The 19,493-nt window shown below is 44.7% G+C and overlaps 1 protein-coding gene across 1 annotated transcript in view; it reads right to left on the reverse strand.

Moving 5' to 3' along the window:
• Positions 1–16,014, reverse strand: part of DCT (dopachrome tautomerase) — a gene marked incomplete at both ends in the record, with an annotated part of 33,387 nt that extends 17,373 nt beyond the window's left edge. The window contains 6 exons of the mRNA XM_080916621.1: positions 661–796; positions 2,681–2,860; positions 5,528–5,694; positions 6,242–6,342; positions 8,558–8,857; positions 15,720–16,014. Of these exons, the coding sequence (XP_080772747.1) occupies positions 661–796; positions 2,681–2,860; positions 5,528–5,694; positions 6,242–6,342; positions 8,558–8,857; positions 15,720–16,014 (1,179 nt within the window). The remainder of the gene's footprint in view (positions 1–660; positions 797–2,680; positions 2,861–5,527; positions 5,695–6,241; positions 6,343–8,557; positions 8,858–15,719) is intronic.
• Positions 16,015–19,493: the final 3,479 nt, after the last annotated feature.

Below are 19,493 nucleotides of genomic sequence, written 5' to 3' on the forward strand. Positions count from 1 at the left end.
AACGAAATCAGATTTCTCAAAGAAATTGCACTTGGGGTGTTAAAGAGGCATTGGGACCCTGAGTAGATAGTACTGAGTCTCTCTCATGGCTGTCTGGTGACCTGTCTCTCATGGCTGTCTGGTGTCCTGTCTCTCATGGCTATGTCTTCTGTCTGACTCTCGTGACTGTCTCTTGTCCTGGGTATCACATCACTACCATTGCTGAGAGCATTAGTGCTTCTTATCCAGCCTGTATCTCCTTTCCTCCTTTTATCTGGCTACCCAAGCCTTTGTTTCTTACAGGCAACAAATGAATGCAGACTGCGTGCAGTGCACACTCTTCAACACCTTTCATTTGTCAGGGAACTTTGTTTACAGTTATGCCGATTTACAGTTTGTTAGATTACTGGCAAATTCTGCTGACCTGAAAACTCCCCTCTGGACTGTAAACTCCTGTTTACAGTCTATCTAAATCCAACCTTTCCTAAAGGATTGGTTTCTGAGTAGGGTCTTCATATGCTACCTAGACATATTTCCCCTGTGGATTAAAATCAGTGGATATAGGCAGAAAGGGTATTGTCTACAGAGAATGAAACATCACCAAACCTCCACTGCAAAGCCAATGAATCCAACATAGTATGTTGTAGAAACAGCTTTGTAAGTCCTGAGTCTCTAACCTACCACAAAAACAGGGTCGTTGGCGGCTGAGTGTGGCAAGGCATTGGTTCCATTCAGGAAGGAGTGAGCCAAGTTATGAAGGTTCATGACTTCAGTGTCCAGTGTTCCGTCTGCTTTATCAAACCCTTCCAGCGCATTCCTGAGAAAAAACAGAGTGTGGGCCACTTCAGTGAAGATTGTCAAAAGTCTCAACATCACCCAGCCATCTTCTCCTCTAAGTCTCAGCATCACCCAAGCCATCTTCCCCTCTAAGGTTGGATAAGAATAACAAAGGCCCTGTTACTAATTGAAAGGTGAAAGGATTCTTTCACCTCCACCTTTTGTTAGAATCTTCTGCAAGGGGAAAGAACTCAATCGATACTGCCCCTGAACCTGTCCGGTAACATTGTTCTCTTTTGTGCACAGTGTGACTATTTATTTTTATTTTTTATAACCTTGAAAGACAAGGACTGTGTTTCCTTCATAATGTTACTGCCTGTACTTTTTCTCTCTCCCCCATACATGACCTGTGTTCAATAAATGAATTTTGAATCAACATAGATTCTTACATTTATATTTCTCAATGAAACACACTATCTGCTTGACTGAAAGACACTTGTCCTTCTGAAATTACTCCAGCTTTTCTTTTATTCTTCTCTTGTTTCCTTCTCTAGTTCCAAGAAATTCTAAACATTTACACCCTGCCACAGTGATACTCGAAAGGAGGATTACCTTGAAAGCATGGAAGAAAATATTCATGACCTGTTCTTAGAGTTTCCTACCTAATAAGAACAGGCTGGGTCCTAACTATGCATGTTACTAACCAACTCTCAAACAATGCCAGTAATTGTGATCCAAGAATCACATTTTAAGACTACTCTCGGCTTAAACCTAGAGAGAATGCAGTTTGGCTTAATAGCATTTTTATCACAAGAAAAAAATGAATGCATTTTTTTTAAACAGTCTCAAAATGTTACCCTTCACTTACTTTTTTGTTTGATTCTTTGAAACAGAATCTCATTGGCTGGCCTGCAAATCACTCTACTGTCCAAGCTGGCCTCAGACTCATGGAGATCTGCCCTGCCTCTACCTCCCAAGTGCTGCAACTAAAGGCAAGCACCGTCATGCTCAGCATTTTGCCTGATTTTGACACTACTCTAAGGGTCATGCCCACCTCCAGCACCAGGTTCAAGCCCTGACACATTCACCAATATTTCTGAAATTAAGTTCAGCCTACCCTGCCCCTAGCCCGGTATAACTTATGCAGTTTATGTGTGGGGAGCTGAGGGCGTATAGAAACTCAGTTCTGGAGAAGGTCACGTGACCTTCTATTCTGTGGACACAACTCCCATCTTTGTTAGAACCTTATTTATGTACATATCCGTCAGCACTCTTCGCTGAGAGGAAACTCATGGCTGATCTTCAAGTTTCACGTCTTAGTTCATTGTGTTTTGCAGTACTTTGAGCTAAATCCCAAAAAGCTCCCCTGATAGTCCAGACAGACCCCAATAGTAAGATCTGTGACTGATGAGCTTTGAATGTCAAATTTGAGAAAGTAAGTGAGAAAAGAATAGTAAGACTTTCAACACTGGTAAAGTACGATAGTTAATGAGATTCATGGTTCCCAAGGTAATGTCTGTATGTATTCAGAAATCAGAAACCGGAATGGCATTGAACAGCCTATTTAGAAGCTAATGAAACTACAACATTGGTGAGAGTATATTTTTCAACATTAACCCCTCCTTATCCTGTGTTTTTAAGCCTTTCTCGAATATTTAGATTTGGAGGTTTCTGCCAATACCTGGATCTTTTGGGTTCTACTAATGCAGCAGTTCTCAACCTGTGGGTCATGACCCCTTTGGCAAACTTCTATCTTCAAAAATAACTTACCTTACGATTTATAACAGCAGCGTAATTAAAGTTATGAAATAGCAACAAAAACAAGGTTAGAGTTGGGTGTCTCCTCACCATGAGGAACTGCATTAGAGGGTCTCAACGTTAGGAAGGGTTGGAAACTCTGCTCTGAGAAGAGACTGATTCCTACCTGAAGCTGAAGGTAGAGTTCTGGAAGAAGGGAGGGCTGTCAAACTTCTGGAGAGACAGGCAATCTTGCACGTTTTTTAAGGTTGGCAATTTCTCGTTATTTCTGCCTACTTTGTTTCTTCTCAGCAAACCTTCATAGGTTCCATTGCACAGTGTGACCCGGCGGTTGTAGTCATCCAAGCTAAGATTTGCAAGATTAAAAACACGATGTCTCAACTTTGTGGATGGTATCGTGAATTTGATCCAAGAAAATCCACAAGGGTCATGGTCATTAGCTACTTTACAAGGTCCAAACTAGGTGTAAAAAAAACGTCACCCTTAAAAATAATTATGGACAGAGACATTTCAAAAATGGGTTTGCCCAAACAAGAATACAGGAGTAAATGTAATAGTAATTATCATTCCATTCAAAAGACAGTGACAGGTTTACAAGCAAGGTGGTGACAACTGTAATTGTAATTGAGCTTGAAAAAATTAAAGGGATAAAATAGTAGCTTCTATTACACAACCAATTTAGGAGGAATATCTGTATAGAGCTGGGAAAGGCGTTTAGGACAACTAGAAACACATAGGAAGCCAGAGAAACAGTCATAATTATACAAATAAAATGTATTAATAAAATATTATTTAAGTCTTAAATACCTTGATTTGATTGTCCTACATTGAATACACACACGCATACACAGTTATCAATATTATGCCCCATAATTTGTATAATAAAAATAATATTAGTCCCTATGGTTATTTCTGTGAGTGGATGTACACATGTGAGCGTGGGTACAAAAGCCTGAGGGTCATGTTTCCTTAGCTTGAAGCCAGCAAGTGCCAGCAAGCCTCTGCTGCTCCTTCTCGAAGCTGGACTTGCAAACCTGCCTGGGATGCCCAGCTTATCAAGTGGGTGCTGAGCTTGCAACCTTAGATCTCACAGTTTCTCATCAAGTACTCTTAACCACTTTGGACTTGAAATAACAATTTTTAAAAGTGTAAAAATGTAAACCATATTAGAACAGTGTGAGGACAACTGAACATGAATGGTAAATGTGAGGCCGAGAGGAAGGGTCTACAAGGTCTGCTGCTGGCAGCCCGGAGTCTCAGAGTACCGACGCATGGATGTACTAAAGACATCAGTGCACGGGCTACAAAGGGTGAGGAAAAAGAGTGGTGAGTAAAAAAGAATCAGAACATGCAGAGATGGAGGGTACCAAGCCCCCAACCTCAGAAACAAAGGCCTGGCAGGCATCCTTTCCCAAAGTGTGTTCTAGAGAGATGGTCTTTGAAAAAGTCCCAGAGTCAGACATGTTTTGGTTCCTGTAGATAAATAGTAATAAATCCACCTGGAGAGACTAGAAGATGTTCCAAATATACTTTTTAAACACACTTTGAACCCAGTATTCTTTAGACTTACGTGAACACAGAAATGTCTCATGTCATTTATGTATGGACAAAGGCACGCTGCCCATGGCACTCTGTGGAACTCAGTGAAGTTGAGCAAGGGCATTTAGAACATCAGCTGAGGCCAAACGGAGGGCTTGAGGATGGGTGCAGAACGGATGTTCCTGTGGCAGGCCCAGACCCCTCAGAATACACATCCACCACAGGGCAGGGCCCTCAGAACAACTACATACCTAGTACCAGGGCTGGCCAGGAACGTAGCCCTGATGTCGCCGAAAGATGTAGAATAGGAAAGCAGTATACAAATTAAAACATGGAAATTTGGAGAGAGAAAACTATGAAGGGAGAGAAAGTTCGTGGGGAATCCTTTTCTGAAACACAATTGTTTCCCCTCATCCACAATTTTGCTTTTCATGATTAGTTCCTTGGCCAACTCTGGTCTGACAGTGTGCTGAGAAACGGAAGCATTTTGAAAGAACCAGGTCTTCTTCAGAACACTAGTGTAATTGTTCTATTTTATTATTAGCTACTGTTGTTAATCTCTTCCAGTTCCTAATTCATATATTAAATTTTGTCCTAAGTAGGAAAAGTCAGAGTGCATAGTGTTTGGTGCTATCTGAGGTGTCAGGTACTCCTGGGGTCTCTGAAATAGACCCCCAAAGGCCAGATAGGATTACTGAACTGTACCAACACAGAGAAACAAGTCCAAGGTCACATTGATGAGGGAATTCTTCCTAGACTCTGGGTCACTTATTTCCTCATGTTATCTTAAGGGATTGGGGACCACTGTTGAGCCTCCCACATCTAAGGTCTGTGCTTGTGTTCCACGCAACTCCTCAGGAACCTGTGACCCAGATGCACCCCCTTACTTCCAGAGGTTTCTCTAGAGGGGTGCATGATGCTCGCACACTTAGGATCTGTCATCTATCTATCTATCCATGCCCCCCTTGCCTTCCCCCACATAGAGCTGGAGACTGTACATCTTTCTCAGAAACATCAGCTCCATGCCCTTGAGGACTTGTCTTGACTGCCTTCTTGGCTTCACACACAAACAACTATTATAGAATGTCTCAGACTGCTCGATAATTTATTTACCACAAATTGATCTCTGTAAATGCAGAATAACTGGCTCTTATTCGTCCTTGTGTTCCCAGCAGAGTTGCATCATCAAGGATATACTTGATGCTAAGCACATGGTGGTGGAAGGCTAGAACCTCTCCCAGTTGAGAAATGGTGTTCCTGGTCTCAAAAGGATGCCCAAGTACACTCAGCTCAAAAATACAATTTCTGTGCATCTACTTCCTAATTTCAGAGGTTTAATGTTTAAATTCCTTATGCCCATAAGACAATGCCTTCAGAAACATGTAAACACAGCTCCATGTTCCACAGAAAGAGACAGAGAAAGAAAGTCACCCAGAACTAAGGGAAAGTGGTCTTGAGGGCTACATTGCATTACCTGTCACACACAATCTCCCAGTTAGAGAATCTTGAGTTCTGGCTGATCAGGGTTGGGTCATCTTGTCTTGCTGCTCCAAGCAGCTCATCTGTGCACACGTCACACTCATCCTTCCCGGTTGCAAAGTTCCAATAGGGCAAAGCAAAGGACTCGTTGCCAATGAGTCTCTAAAAGCAAAGGGAGGTACCATCACTTTATGTATGTAAGATGCTACACAAAGACATTCAGGCAAAGACTGGCCTGCCTCTTGGCCAAATATATAGCAAGACTACAAAAACCAATTCGATTGACAAGGGAATATGAATCTATAAGTATAGTTTATGTATTCACATAAATATATAAATCTCACATATGCATTTGTGCATATGTGTGAATAAGCACAATGCAATTGTTCTGCCTTGATACAGAAGGAAATCATACCATTTGCAACAATGTGCAACAATGTACCACAATGTGCAACAATGTACCACAATGGCAACAATGTACCACAATGGCAGGATGTACCACAATGGGCAATAATGGGCAACAATGTAGGTAATTTGTCAAAAGAGCATATTTTAGATACTGGACACAGAAGAAAAGAAAAACTATATAAAACACTAAGGGTGTTGGGTTTTATTTTTCACCAGTTACCACTAAAATAAGTGTATGAAACATCATGTAATCCTTAAATGCAAATCCTTTTTAGATACTAAGCACATGGTTTTGACCAACCTGGAGCTCTCTTTCCAGCCACAACAAATGGTACCTGTGCCATGTGACAAAGGCAGGTCCTTGGTGAGAGAAATCAATGGCCTTATAGGGGTGTCCTGGACCTAAAGCAGTTGGGAAATAGAGATAAGAGAACAGAATACATAAGAAGTTAAACCTTATCAAGGGTAAGTCTGTGTCTAAAAGGCCCACAGTGTCTTAGTTTAAAAATCATGTATTTCTTTAAAAAGCAAGGATAAAATAATAATAACAAAGTTTCAAAAGCAGTTAGCACTTTGACAAAGCGGTAACTTTCATTCCTCCTACTTTGGGTTTTTAGCAGCATGCTAGGAAACCCAAGTCAATTTCAGCAGTCAGGGTCCTGTTACATATTTTAATTTCTATACAACAATGCATTACAATAAAATGCTGTCTAAAAGTGTCAATCCTTAAGACCCAAATGAAATGCATTTTAAAGATTTTTCTGACTTGCTCTTTAAAATTGCATAAATTTATAACAGAGATTACTTAATAATGTAGCAACTTCAACCATGTTTGGTGCTAATGCAGCCTTTATACATCCAAAAAGAATTTTTTGAGAATGCTGCCTTACCCATCAATCAACTAGAACCACCAGCTGACAAGCATGGTCACTGAGACCAGAAGAGGAAAAAAAATGCTGGAACCAATTTAGCTGGCCACTGGAACTGCCAATTTCAGCGAAGCGCTTTGGGCAATTTAACGCCCTTCTTGCTGCCTGCTTTTCTTACTGCCTGCTCTCCATCCATCTTCTGCCTTTCAGAGCAGCTTTTGATGGTTATGCAGAAACTTCAGCTCACTCTAGTTCTTTCAAAGTAGCTGTAATAACTTCAGAGAGCCAAACTGACGTGAATATAAATTTAGTTCCTAGATAGGGCTGAAACTATAGTTATCCTTTCCTCTTGAGAGGCTATCTTCTCATAAAGCAAAAATTCCTCAGAGTAAAGACAGGGAAAAAACGATAAAGGCTTTTAGCCTCATCTGCGGATAAAGGAAGATGGATGCTTAGCCGTGAGGCAGGTTTTAACAACACTCACACTAAAAGCAGAGCTTCTGTCCCTGCTTCTGGCCACACAACCTTCCTAAAAATTGGCTTTTGACTAAGGAGAAGTTTCCAGTTTGCTACACAAAATGATGATGAGAGGGACACCTAAAGATGCGGACTGGTGTTGGGCTTGAGAGGATGGGATGCTGAGAGAGCTACACCACCCCCAGGATGCTGGATGACTTTGCTCACCCTGACCCGGGGAGAGGCAGAGGTAAGGACAACAGCAGAAATAGCCAAGTACACAGACTGTTATGAAAAAGAATCTAGAATGAACTCAAACTTTCCTAGAGCAAACCACTGGCTTCTCCTCAGGTCATGGATAAATGGGGTTGTTTGCGTGACTACCAGCTTCCTGTGCTGTGTCCTACCCAGTCCTCAAGTTTTAGGTTCTGGGGAAGTCCTCAATATTTCCCAAGCATCCTTTCACTGTTATTGTGGAGGTGGGGAACATGTTCACCACAACAGGCATCAGGGTCAAAGGACATCTTAGAGGAATCTGAGAAGCCTCCCAGCATTTTGGAATTGTGTTGTCAAGGAAACACTGAAGCCGAGCCACAGCGCAGTAGAGTTCTTGCCTAGCCGTGTGGATGATCATGCCTAGCCATGTGGATAAAGTATTGGATGCTTTAAAAAGCAGTGAAATGAGCAAATGTTCATGGCCAGGAAGAAGATAAGGTCACATGCCATGTAAGCCGGATACTTGAGTTCGATCCACAGAACCCACATCAGAGTGGAAGGAGAGGACAGTGGTCAGAAGAAGCTACCTGTCCTACAGGAAGCAACCTCAAGTGGACTTCTACCTGAAAGTCTAAATATGTGTGAGTTTAAGGAGTGCCACACTTCTAGTCCAGATACTGGGATTCAGGACAAGGAAATGCTGCGCACCTTGGCATATGTTTAGTTAATGCTCTACTTTGAAGGAAAGGCCAGAGACAGCTATCCAGCCAAAGCTGGGTTTTTTTCCCCTGAATCAGAAGGAATTTGCCTCCACTTTGCTCAGGCCTTTGAGGATTAAGTTTCACAGAGCTAGGATTAGACTCTGAACCAGGAATATAAACTAGAGAGGATTGAAGTATCTGCAGAACAGAAAGAAACGGCCTCATCTGAGCTACAGACGGTGTCTGGTAATTCTGCCCAGACCTACAAGTAACCTCGCTTGAGGTTGCCCCCATTAATTAACTTGTATCAAATGACTTCCCACCCCATACCCCCACCCTCTAATAATGCATCTTGAGCCAATGGGAAAAACCCACCTAATAATGTGTCTCGAACAGAATAATAATGGAGCCACACAAAAAAGTCATACACGCTGCAGTTGGCAATCTGGGGCTGGGTTCCGTTGGGTCCAAGCAGCCCCAGCCAGTGCTGCGTGGTGATCACATAGTCTGGGTGGATACTCTTCTTCGCCAGGTCTAAGGCACCCAAGAACTGCTCCCTCTCCTGGGCAGTCAGAGAATGGATATTCCGCCTTACGATGGGTGGCTTCCTCAGATTGCAGTCTGGGCCGGTCCAGCCAAACTTGCAGCCTCCACAATTATAACCAGCAAAGTTTCCTGATTTAAAAAAAGAAATAGGGGGACGGGTAGGAAGTGAGTGTGAAGTTATATACTTTGGAAGAAAATTCTCAGTTGGGATTCCGGGTAGAAAGGAAAAGAACAGAGATCATGAGGGGGAACGAGGGACGCTGACACATACATACAGCAAGACCATGACAGGACATGGAGAGAAAGCACCGGATAGGGCACAGACCTCAGAACATGGTACAGGAGCCTCCGAGAACCCAGGCCCCAGCTGCTGCCTTGTTTTTGGGCTTACAGCCTCTACTACTATCTGGAAACCATTTTTTATTGTTAAAGCAGAAAAGGAGAAGGAGGGGGACAAGGAGGGAGGGGGAGAAGAGGAGGAAAGGGGAGAGTACAGAGGTAGAGGTGGAAGAAGAGGAGGAGGCTTAGTCCCCAGAATCTCAGCATGGGTCTAGTTTTGGAAATCTTGTTTCCAACGTGGCAATTAAGGGGAAATAAGGGAACAGGAGCAGCAGCCCATAGCCCCATATGATTGTACTGTACGCAAAAGGAAAAGTATATGAAAACTCAGCAATCATCGGGAAGCCCAGGGAAGGGGTCTAAGAAGACACAAACCCTGGTAGCGTCTCGGCCTCAGGCTTTGACTCCCACACTGTCCCTTCCTGCATTTGTCGCAGTGGCCCTAGCAAAGGAACTCTTCCTGCTCTTGGATATCCCAGAGCTGTCTCTTCTGATGTCCTCTGCCTGGCCTAACCTTGCTAAGCTCTGCTGTCTCCACACTACAGACTGATCCGCCTTAATGAATAATCCCAGCACTCAGGAAGCACAGAAAGGTGGGTTTCCATGAGTTTGTGGCCAGCCTGGTTTACATAGTGAGTTCCAGGATGAGACAGCCAGGGCTACACAATGTGACACTGTCTTAAAAATAATAATAATCATAAATAATAATAATCATAATAGTAACGACAAAAAAAAGCTGAATTACAGGATTTGGGTGGCATCTAACTTTTAAAATGCTGGTTCATGTCACAAAGGAGACAGAATTAAGACAAAAATCGATGTTGTCTGGTAAATCATAAAAGCGAATTAACTACTATGATGTGGAGACACGCAAATCCTTTAGAACTTTCTGTCTGCAGCGAAGCAAGCCTCCTTCCCCACACCCAAAGGACAAGAACTGGTGAGCGAGCTCTCAAATGCCACTAAGCCTAAATTCTTTCGCTTACCTTTGCACTCAAACTTGTGGGTTTTCTGCTTTGTGTATAATCAACAGCTCATTCCTTAGGCACATTTGAGAGGGAGAGTTTAGCTGTTATTCCCACAAGAAGTTAATAGTTTTATCTCCAGAAGATTAAAGAGCCAACTCCAAGTATTTAACGCAGATGACCAGTTCCTGCCCAGCCTTTGCCTCCACCTCATGGTGCTTGGGACTATTACTGGTTCTTTCCTGTGCCCAGAACACTTTTCCTTGCCTTCCAGCATCCCTCCCTACGTAAGCTACCTACCCCTGCTTTTAAATTCAAGGCACATCACCTAGATACCACATTGTGGCAGAGCTGGTGAAGGGGTGTGGAACCCACTGCTTCAGCCACCGGTCTGCTTCCCTGGCCTGGGACCCAGAACAAGCAGAGCTACGTTCCCTCCGCCACTAGGAATCCTGCTTATTTTATTTATGTCTCCTCATGAAGGAGGCCTGCCTCAGTGGTGAAGCACTCATTTTCCATGTCCAGCATCATCAGGGGAAAAAGAGAGACAGAAAGAAAATACCTATTACCCACTGGGGAAGCTTTTACATGGTGAACTTTTTATTTTGAGAAGTGATTAGGGGGAAATTTATGTTTGAAGAATACTTACTAATCAATTGAGCACTCAGTCAAACTTTTTTTCCCTTTTTTTAATGGATACTTTCTGTATTTACATTTCAGATGTTATCCCCTTTCCCCCAATCCCATCTCCCCTCTCTCTCCCCTTGCTTCATGAAGATGCTTCCTCTCCCAACCACCCTCTCCCACCTCAGCACCTTGGCATTCCCCTACACTGGGAAAATGAGCCTTCATTGGACCAAAGGCCTCTCCTCTCATTGATGCCAGAGAATTCTGTCCTCTGCTGCATATGTAACTGGGGCCATGTGTCTTTCCATGTGAACTCACTGGTTGGTGTTTTAGTCCCTGGGAGCTGTGGTGAGTTTGGTTAGTTGATAATATTGTTCTTCCCGTGGGGTTGCAGACCCCTTCAGCTCCTTCAGTTCTTTCTCCAGCTCCTTCATTGGGATCCTGGTGTTCAGTCTGATGGTTAGTTATGAGCATCCTAAAGTCTCTGCTCAGAAAGCACATAGTCATCTCTCTTCAATGGAAATGAAGTGTTGTGGGAGGTCAAAAGACAAGACAAACACTCGTGACGCCTGGGAGGACCCACAGTGCTTCACAACACTGATGAGCACAGGTGTGGAATGGAAGAGCACTCTCAAGCACATACACACACACACACACACACACACTCAAAACTACTCACCAGAAAATACTTGCTACTTATCATTTATAATCGGCAAGTTCACTTAGTTAAAAAATGTCTACATGCGCATGAGGCCCTTCCTATTTTTAGCTTATACACCGGCCCTAAACAGTACCAAAAGACTGAGAACAACCAGCAAAATGCAACATGCTCTGTAACTCTTTCAACCTCCTGTTGTGGGTCCCACCAGCTTACTATGACTTAGTCTTCTCCTTGTGCACAGGAGGTAAGAAATCCAAGTGGAACACATTTTTAAAGATTATGTTTGTTGTTGGGTGGTGGGAAATGGGGAAGGGAGGGATGGGATGCCTCCCGTCTAAGTCACACTGAGTAAAATAGTCCTTGAGCAAGAATTAAACTTAAAAAAGTCAAGATCCTCTCCTAAAAACCAGGATGGGGGAAAAGAAAGCATCCACACACCACAAGTCTCTGCATGCGCTGCATGGCTTAAACTCAAAACGCTATTAGACTAACTAAGTAAGCTTAACGACCACCGATTAGTGAGTTTACAAGGAACTCTAAATAGCCTATTCCTTTTAATTAGAGATTCTATTATTTTAATAACAATACTTGATGCTCACACAGGTTCTTTCATCTGCAGAGCTCAGAAAGATCTTACAAGTGTGGTTTCATCATTAAACCCATTTCAGAGATTGGAAAATGAGGCACTTAGTCACTTGTACAAACAAGAAGTTCTCAGCCAACTGTTCAACAACTATTTAGCGCCCAAGGATTTCAAAAAGCCCAGAGACACAGCTGCAAGTGGCATCTGCTCATAAATGCTAACTGTCCAGAAATGGCCAGTGCCAAAATCTCCTGAAGCATCACTCTTTCTGATAAATACACTCGGCACTTCTTTTCCCAGTTTATCCCAACCGATTATAGAGAAATCCTGTATAGAGACGCAAGACACCAAATTTGCTTATTTTATTTTAGTTTTCTGGGTTTCCTTTATGAGGAAACTAAAGCTTCTTTCACGAGCCTGTGGTAGAGCATGGAGCAATTATTTTCTCAAGGAATCAGCGAATGCTAAGGTCACCAGTGTTCTGCTGACCACGCACTAATTTCCATCTGTGCCTTAAAAACTTCAGGTTGGATATGGATGTCTCCTCAGAGGCTCTGCCAGAGCCATACTGATACAGAGGAGGACGCTTGGAGCTAGCCACCAGACTGAACACGGGGACCCCAATGATGGAGCTAGAGAAGGACTGAAGAAGCCGAAAGGGTCTGCAACCCCATGGGAAGAACAATAGTATCAACCAACCAAACCCACTACAGCTCCTTGGGGACTAAAACACCAACCAATAAGTAAACATGAGGAGACCCGTGGCTCCAGTTGCATATGCAGCAGAAGACAATATTTTCTGACGTCAATGGGAGAAAAGGCCTTTGGTCCAATGAAGGCTCGTTTTCCCAGTGTAGGGGAATGCCAAGGCAATGAGATGGGAGAGGGTGGTTGAAAGAGGGAGCACCTTCATGGAGGCAATAGGAGGGGGAGGGAGATGGGATTGTGAAAAAAGGGATAACATCTGAAATGTAAATGCAAAGAATATTCAATTAAAAAAAAAAGTTGGAAAGAAAGAAAGAAACTTCAGGTTGGCCAGGAGAGTCCCAGGCACTCCATTTGCAAATGCTTTAGACAGCTCTCAAAGCCTTCTGGATGCTCAAAGTCAGGTATAAATTACACACGATCCCTGAGAACTAAGACACTACTCAAGGCAGGTAAACTTCTTGCTCTTTAAAAGGGAAAATAAAAGAAAATATGTCTATCTTTGAAACAGTTGGCACATCACCAAATGATGTAAACTATTTACACAGAGCAATGTTCCACTGCAAGTCTCTAAGATTCCCGTCTCAAGACGGAGAGGGGGGCGAGGGGCAGGAAAGGAGACTGAGGATGTAGCTCAGTGGTGGAATGTATGTGTAATGTGTAGAATCCCTGGGTTCAAGTCCCAGAATTTAAAAAAAAATAGTAAGTTGAAAAGGGAGAAGGAGGGTTGGTGGGATCATCACCTACCTCTTACAACCTGCAGATGAACCCGGAAGACTTTGTGCTCAGTGAAATAAGTCCCAACTGTACAAAATGGCTGGCTCAACCTCAGCGAGGCATCTAAAGTGGTCAGCTAACCAGAGAGGACAAGAGCACAGTGGTTACCAGGAAGGATGGCAGAGGAGGAAACAGAGGCTTCACGGAGAGAGTATGGAGTCACAGTTTGGGATACCCACTCTATAGTAGTATAGTTGCACACTTAAGAATGGGCCACCAAGCTAAGGCTCATGTAAAGTATTCTTGGAAAAAAAGAATAACCAAAGAGCAAGAACACAAGAAAACTTGTTGGAGGTAGTGGACATGCCCATTTCCTTGATTGTTGTGAGAGGAACAGGACTGTGAGACTATGTGTGTGTGTGCAAACTTGTTGTTGTATATATTGACCGTGTGCAGAATCTTGTGTGGAAATCTTAAAGCTAGATAAAGGGAGTTACGTTGCACATATTAAGCAGCCTTAAAACACGTGGTATGTGCAGAAGGAGCAGTGAGCCCAAGTGAGTCGGAGACAATAAATGGGCGAAAGGAGGTAAACCACAGCCAAGATGGACCCTCGAGGGTACTCATGGCTGGTAGGCGGCTGGAGATGCAGATCCTTGAGGAAGGAAGCCCTACTTCAAGGAATTGGTCTCTGGAAATGGGATGTTTTTATCTGAAACCTGTGGATTATCCCGCTCCTGACCCATACCCCATTTCATCCATAGGTCAGTTTGACACACGTTTCTGTCCCATCTTGAGGAATGTTCAAAATACTCCCTTGGGAAAGAGACATAGCAAATATGCCTTCTAGTCTGCTGTGTCCTGGGGTTTCCCCTTTCACTTTTTAAAAGCAAAATTGCCTTCACTCTCCAAGTGAGAACTAGAAAGGTGAGGGAGGACAATCTCACTGTTGCATCTGACCTACTAAAGCATCCTGCCCCAGGACTCTAAAACAGAGATGTTCAGCTTTTGAAAAACACAGCATTTTGCCATCTATTGACCTGGAAATAATTCCCATAGATGGCTCTGAAGGCTTGAGACAAAGGTTACCCATATTAGTGTGGCTCCCAATACAAGTGTGGAATCCAATGCTCCCTCCCACAACATGGGGCTGAAAACCTTTGAGCAATGGCTAATGAAGCAAATGCTTTAATACCTCCGGAAAAAAAATGAATGATACATATTCAACACATTATCATAACTTCTATCACAATATCTAGATCAGAACTAGACCTCATAATTCCTTTAAATCATGTGATTTACACTTACAAGGGCTGGAATGTAGTTCAGCTCTTGCCTGGCACGCACAATGTTCTGGGTTCTCTCTTTCTCAGTACTTCTAACATCATAACTATTTTATAACAAAACGATAAGGGCAGAGCTTCTGGACTTGTCACACCTTCCTTCTGTGATAGCGTTGCTGACCCTGACATATCTCCTGTGCCTCAGCTCCATGTGTGAAAGCAGAAATTTCCCAAAAGGGAAAGCCTCACGCAGCTGGCCCCCGAGGAACAGAGTCCCAGGGCTTCGGTGGAGCTACTGCTCGCTGGGATTCCGACTTTTCAGATGCCCTGCCTGACTCTCGAGTGCTCTCTACAGTTGTGCACAGTTTCCGGCAACCGGAAGTGGGATAGAGGAGGACGTAAGAAAGCCAGCAAAGCAGAGAAAATGGAGACGTCATAGAAACAAGTATTGGGAGAGACCCTGGTTGTAAAGGGAGCACAGTGAGCAGGTCTGATAATTGCCCAATCAGAATTTAGACAGCGGTGGGAAGAAGCCACTGGTCCCTAATAACACCTCTCTGAGGAAGTTTCTTGGGTCCATCTCCTCAACTCTGGCAAAGTTACAGTCCGGTCCTGACTTGAACAAGGAAGATGGGCCCTGCCTGTGGTCTATTCAAATCCTGAGAAATGCTGAGAACAGCTCTGTAGCACCTGCCTCCTCTGCGCCTGCCCCATGCCAAGCCGCACCCAGCGCCTCAGCAAGTGCGAACCCATTGCAGGAGAGGCCCCAGTCCATCTTGAAAAGACTTGTTCTAGTTTCAAAGCAGGCTCCCCAGCTCTGTAGCCTTCCCTCCCAACAAACAAGCCAAAGGTATGTTGGCGTGTGTCCAGAAATTCAGGCGCGGCCCACACAATGTTGATTTAGTTTTCATAAGTCCATGTACAGGGCGTGAAAGGTGTAAGCCATCTATCCGCCTTACTGAATGAACAGACTTGCGACCAGAAGCGGCTAGCCTAACAGTCTTTCACAGGTGTCCCTCCCTCAGAAGGGGTCGCTTTCCTCTCGCTAGGATTCTCCACCAAGCTCAAATGCAGTGACTGCGTTCGCTTGGGTCTGCCCAAGAGCCCTCACCTGTGCATCTGCATGTCCGGTTGAAGAATTTTCTTGGCCATTGCTCACGGTCATCCTGATTTCGGAGGACGTAAGGGCCACTCCAGGGCCTGGTGTCTGTCTGCACCTCTGCGCACCGCCCCCGGCCCTCTAGAAGTCCACAGATGTTGGTTGCCCCGGGGCCCAGAGGCGGGCAGCATTCTTTGTTCAGCACGCTATCCAAGGTCATGCAGATGCGGGGAAACTGAGCCCGAGCTCCGAGCAGAATTCCACAGCCCAGGCAGCTCAGCAGAAGCCCCCATCGCACGAGGCCCATGCTCTCTTAATTGGGAGGCCTGGCTCGGCTTCCCACCTGTTTTCTGTCTGGCTGTCTCCTCCCTGTCTTCCACTCCTGAGTTCTGCGCCCTTCGCTCACTTAAATCTCCTTTTCTTTTTCTCGACGTTTGGTTCTAGCCCTTCCCTCTCCCCTCTCAAAATTCCCACCTAAATCACAGAGCCTGCACGTGTGCACGTGTGTACGCGCACATGCTATTTTCTGTGACTCAAACAACTAACACAAATTTAATTTCCTCAGAAGCTCTTCTAACAGCAGGTTTAATGAGGGGTGTGCTTCTCGCCAGCCTTCCTTGTTAAATCGGGCTCTGTCTAATTGAGTTAATTTACAGAGTGCACCGTCTACGGTTTTTACTATGGCTGCTGTTTCTAAGCCTCCTCCTCTCCCTAGCCCTTGACCTTAATTGCCTTGAACTCCGTTCAAAAGCCAAGCACCGTGCTGCCTTTATTCTCTCCGGCTCGCCAAGCCACGAGGCCCTGGTGAGGCGTGGGGGAAGGGCTGGGAGAAGCCATCATTAAGGGGATTATAACTAGAGAAATCCTCTTTGTTAGCACATGACCCTAAGTGCACAATGGAGCTGATAAAGTGTCTGGCTTTGTGTCAGGAGGGCAAAATCGGCCTCTTTATTGGGCTAGTGTGTCTCAGCCAAGCTTGTGACCTCAGACTTCCCTGTGCATCATTAGACGCAGCAAGCATTCCGTCAAAGGCCCCTTACAGCCCTGTGCATTGCTAAGTACTTCTCCCTCATGACTGTTAGCTGACATGGGACAGACTGCCACAGGAGATCACGCAGCCCCCCACATAAAGAAACAAACGTTTATTAAAAGCCAGTGTACAAGGAACTGCTTTGTTGCACAATTAGGAACCCTCTTGCTTCCAAATAATAGCCCCCTCTTTTCTTGTTCAGCACATCCACGGAGCTGATTTCTTTTTAATTTGCATGGAAGAATTTGCTACCAATTATTCGGCATTGACGTTTTTCTGTCAGGAAACCAAGCTGGAGTGGGGCTTGTGAGGAAATCCTTTGATTGCACTGAAGTTTGGCGTAATCAAGCTTTGGTTTAGGAGGGAATGCCACTACACGCTTCCTCTAGGGTACCACGGAGTGTGGAGATGAGCAGTGGTGACCGTTCGTCAGAGCATTTGCCCCTTCCTAGTGCAAACAGGACTATCTCGGCGTCACGAGCTCTATACACATCGATAACTTAAACCTGCCCTAGTTGGGACCTAAGAATACCTTGTGTGTGAATAAAAAGTGTCTCATTAACTTCAAAGGGATTCTTAAGCTTGAGAGAGAAAAAAAAAAAATCACACGGCAGCCAAGTGTATACTCCTGGCTAGAGACCCATGACTTTAATCCCAGCATTCGGAAAGCAGAGGCGCAGGGATCTTGGTGAGTTGGAAGCCAGCCCAGTCTACATTGCACGTCTCAGAACAGCAGTGGCTATTTGGAGACCCCATCTTTTAAAAAAAAAGAAAAAGAAAGAAGGAAGGAAGGGAGAAGTAACCAGGAGTTCCTATTATGTGTTCTATGCCACCCATGTGATATGGAACTGTGACTAACTCAATAGCAGTTTGTACCTCTGGGCTCTGGACATTGAGTCAGACTCTTGATGATATGTTCAGGGCATCCGCACTGTAAGTGCATGTGAGCATGTGTGCCCGTGTGTGTGTGTGTGTGTGTGTATGTGTGTGTGTGTGTGTACATGCCTGCATGCAGCTGTGTGCATTTACAGTATGTGTGTTTTGGAAGGCATGCATGTGTGTGCACACTTGTATGTGCATGTGGAAGTGGATGCCACAGATCAGCACGAACTGTTTACCCACTCACTTTCCACTTTGGTTTTTGGGACAGAGTCTCCCACTGAACCACTGGGTAGTGGCTGACCAGACAGTTCCAGGGATCTACGTCTCTTTGCCTCTCAAGTACAGGGATTATGGGGGTGCACCACCATCCCTAGCTTCTTATGTGGGCACTGGGGATCTGAAGTCAGGTCCCCAAGCTTATGCAAGCAAGCATGTTACTGACTGATCCATCTCCCCAGACTCAGGTCAGCGTTTCCTAAACTCTCTTCCAGGTTCTTACAAGTCAAAGTGTGGAAAGGAGGTGTAGCTGCAGGTGACACTTGCAGTAGTGTCAGCTGAGAGACCAGGTGTGCTCCTTTCTTAGGCTTGGCCATGCTAGAAACATGACACCTAACAGCAAAGGCTTACAGGCTTTTTGGACCCCATTCATTCTGTCTGTCTGCTGACATCCACTTCGTGCCACCAGTGTGAAGCCTGGTGTTCTTAGAAGTGGTAAAGTGCAGGAGATGCCACCATTTCTAGGAACCTGAAATTGAGGGACTTTCCGCATTTCTCACACCAGATCGACCTGTCTCCTTTTTGCTGTAGCGCATGCTGTGTAACCCAGGTTATCTGAGGCTTTCCGTGAAGGTTCTCACCTCACCCCAGGATTCCTTCCCAGGTCCTGCTCTGAACTGCAAATCTCAGACTCCTAGCAAGCTTCCTCTTGGGAGGAAAACTTCGCTGTCTCATCACATTTGTCCTCTACTCCGAGGACCCAACACCGCCACGGTCCTTGGATCTTCAATTTCTCTTCATTCCTTCCCTGGCAATGCCTTCTGAAGCACTTAGAGTAAAATCGAGCATCATTCCACGCGCTCCCCACGCGTGTGCTTTTGACCTACATCAGGGTGGGTACAGTAAGGACAGGAAGTGGGACCCAGCATTTAGAAGCTTGGCATTCCCGTACTCTCTTGCACATGCACAGATACCATGTACACTTAGTTCTCACATTGGCCTTAAAACTGCTTTTCAAAACTTCTGTACCATAGAGTTTGGGAAGAGCTGGACTAGAAGGTCCTTCCAGATCTTCCACTGCCCACCTCTCTGTCTTCCTTTGCTGGGTAGAGTACTGAGATCGCCGCTACCCAGACAGACCTAGTCATGGAGACTATTGGCCACTGTTCTGCTGTTTCTTCTGCTGGAAAGATCCTCTCCTGGCTTCCCCTCGCTGGAGTGTCAACTGCTGAGAGAAGCTGTCCTTTGCCGATCACTTTAGTGTCCTCGACAAGGACACCTTCTTATCACAGTACAAGGCTCATTCTCTTCACCGTCTAGGTAATCACTGGTTATTATCCCAAGGTGACAGGAGAGGAAAAGGAGGCTGGAACATCAGTTACCAGGGCAACAGAAGAACTGTGTCTCCCTGACCCCAAGGTCCTGATCTTCGAAACAAGCTGTTACTATATTTATCTTCTCTCAGGCATTAGTTGCAATACTTCAAAATAAGACATGTAAGATCCCTGCTCTTGCTTTTCTTACTCCCTCTCTGTATTTTCTCTCCTTACTTCCCTCCCCCCTCATGCACGTGGATGGCCTCTACTACTCCCTTCCCCCCCCCCCCGTCTCTACTTCCTCAACTACCATCCCCATACCCTAAACAAACTCTATCCCAT

The sequence above is a fragment of the Micromys minutus genome (assembly GCF_963924665.1).
Source record: "Micromys minutus genome assembly, chromosome: 5".
Classification (NCBI taxonomy): Eukaryota; Metazoa; Chordata; class Mammalia; order Rodentia; family Muridae; genus Micromys; species Micromys minutus.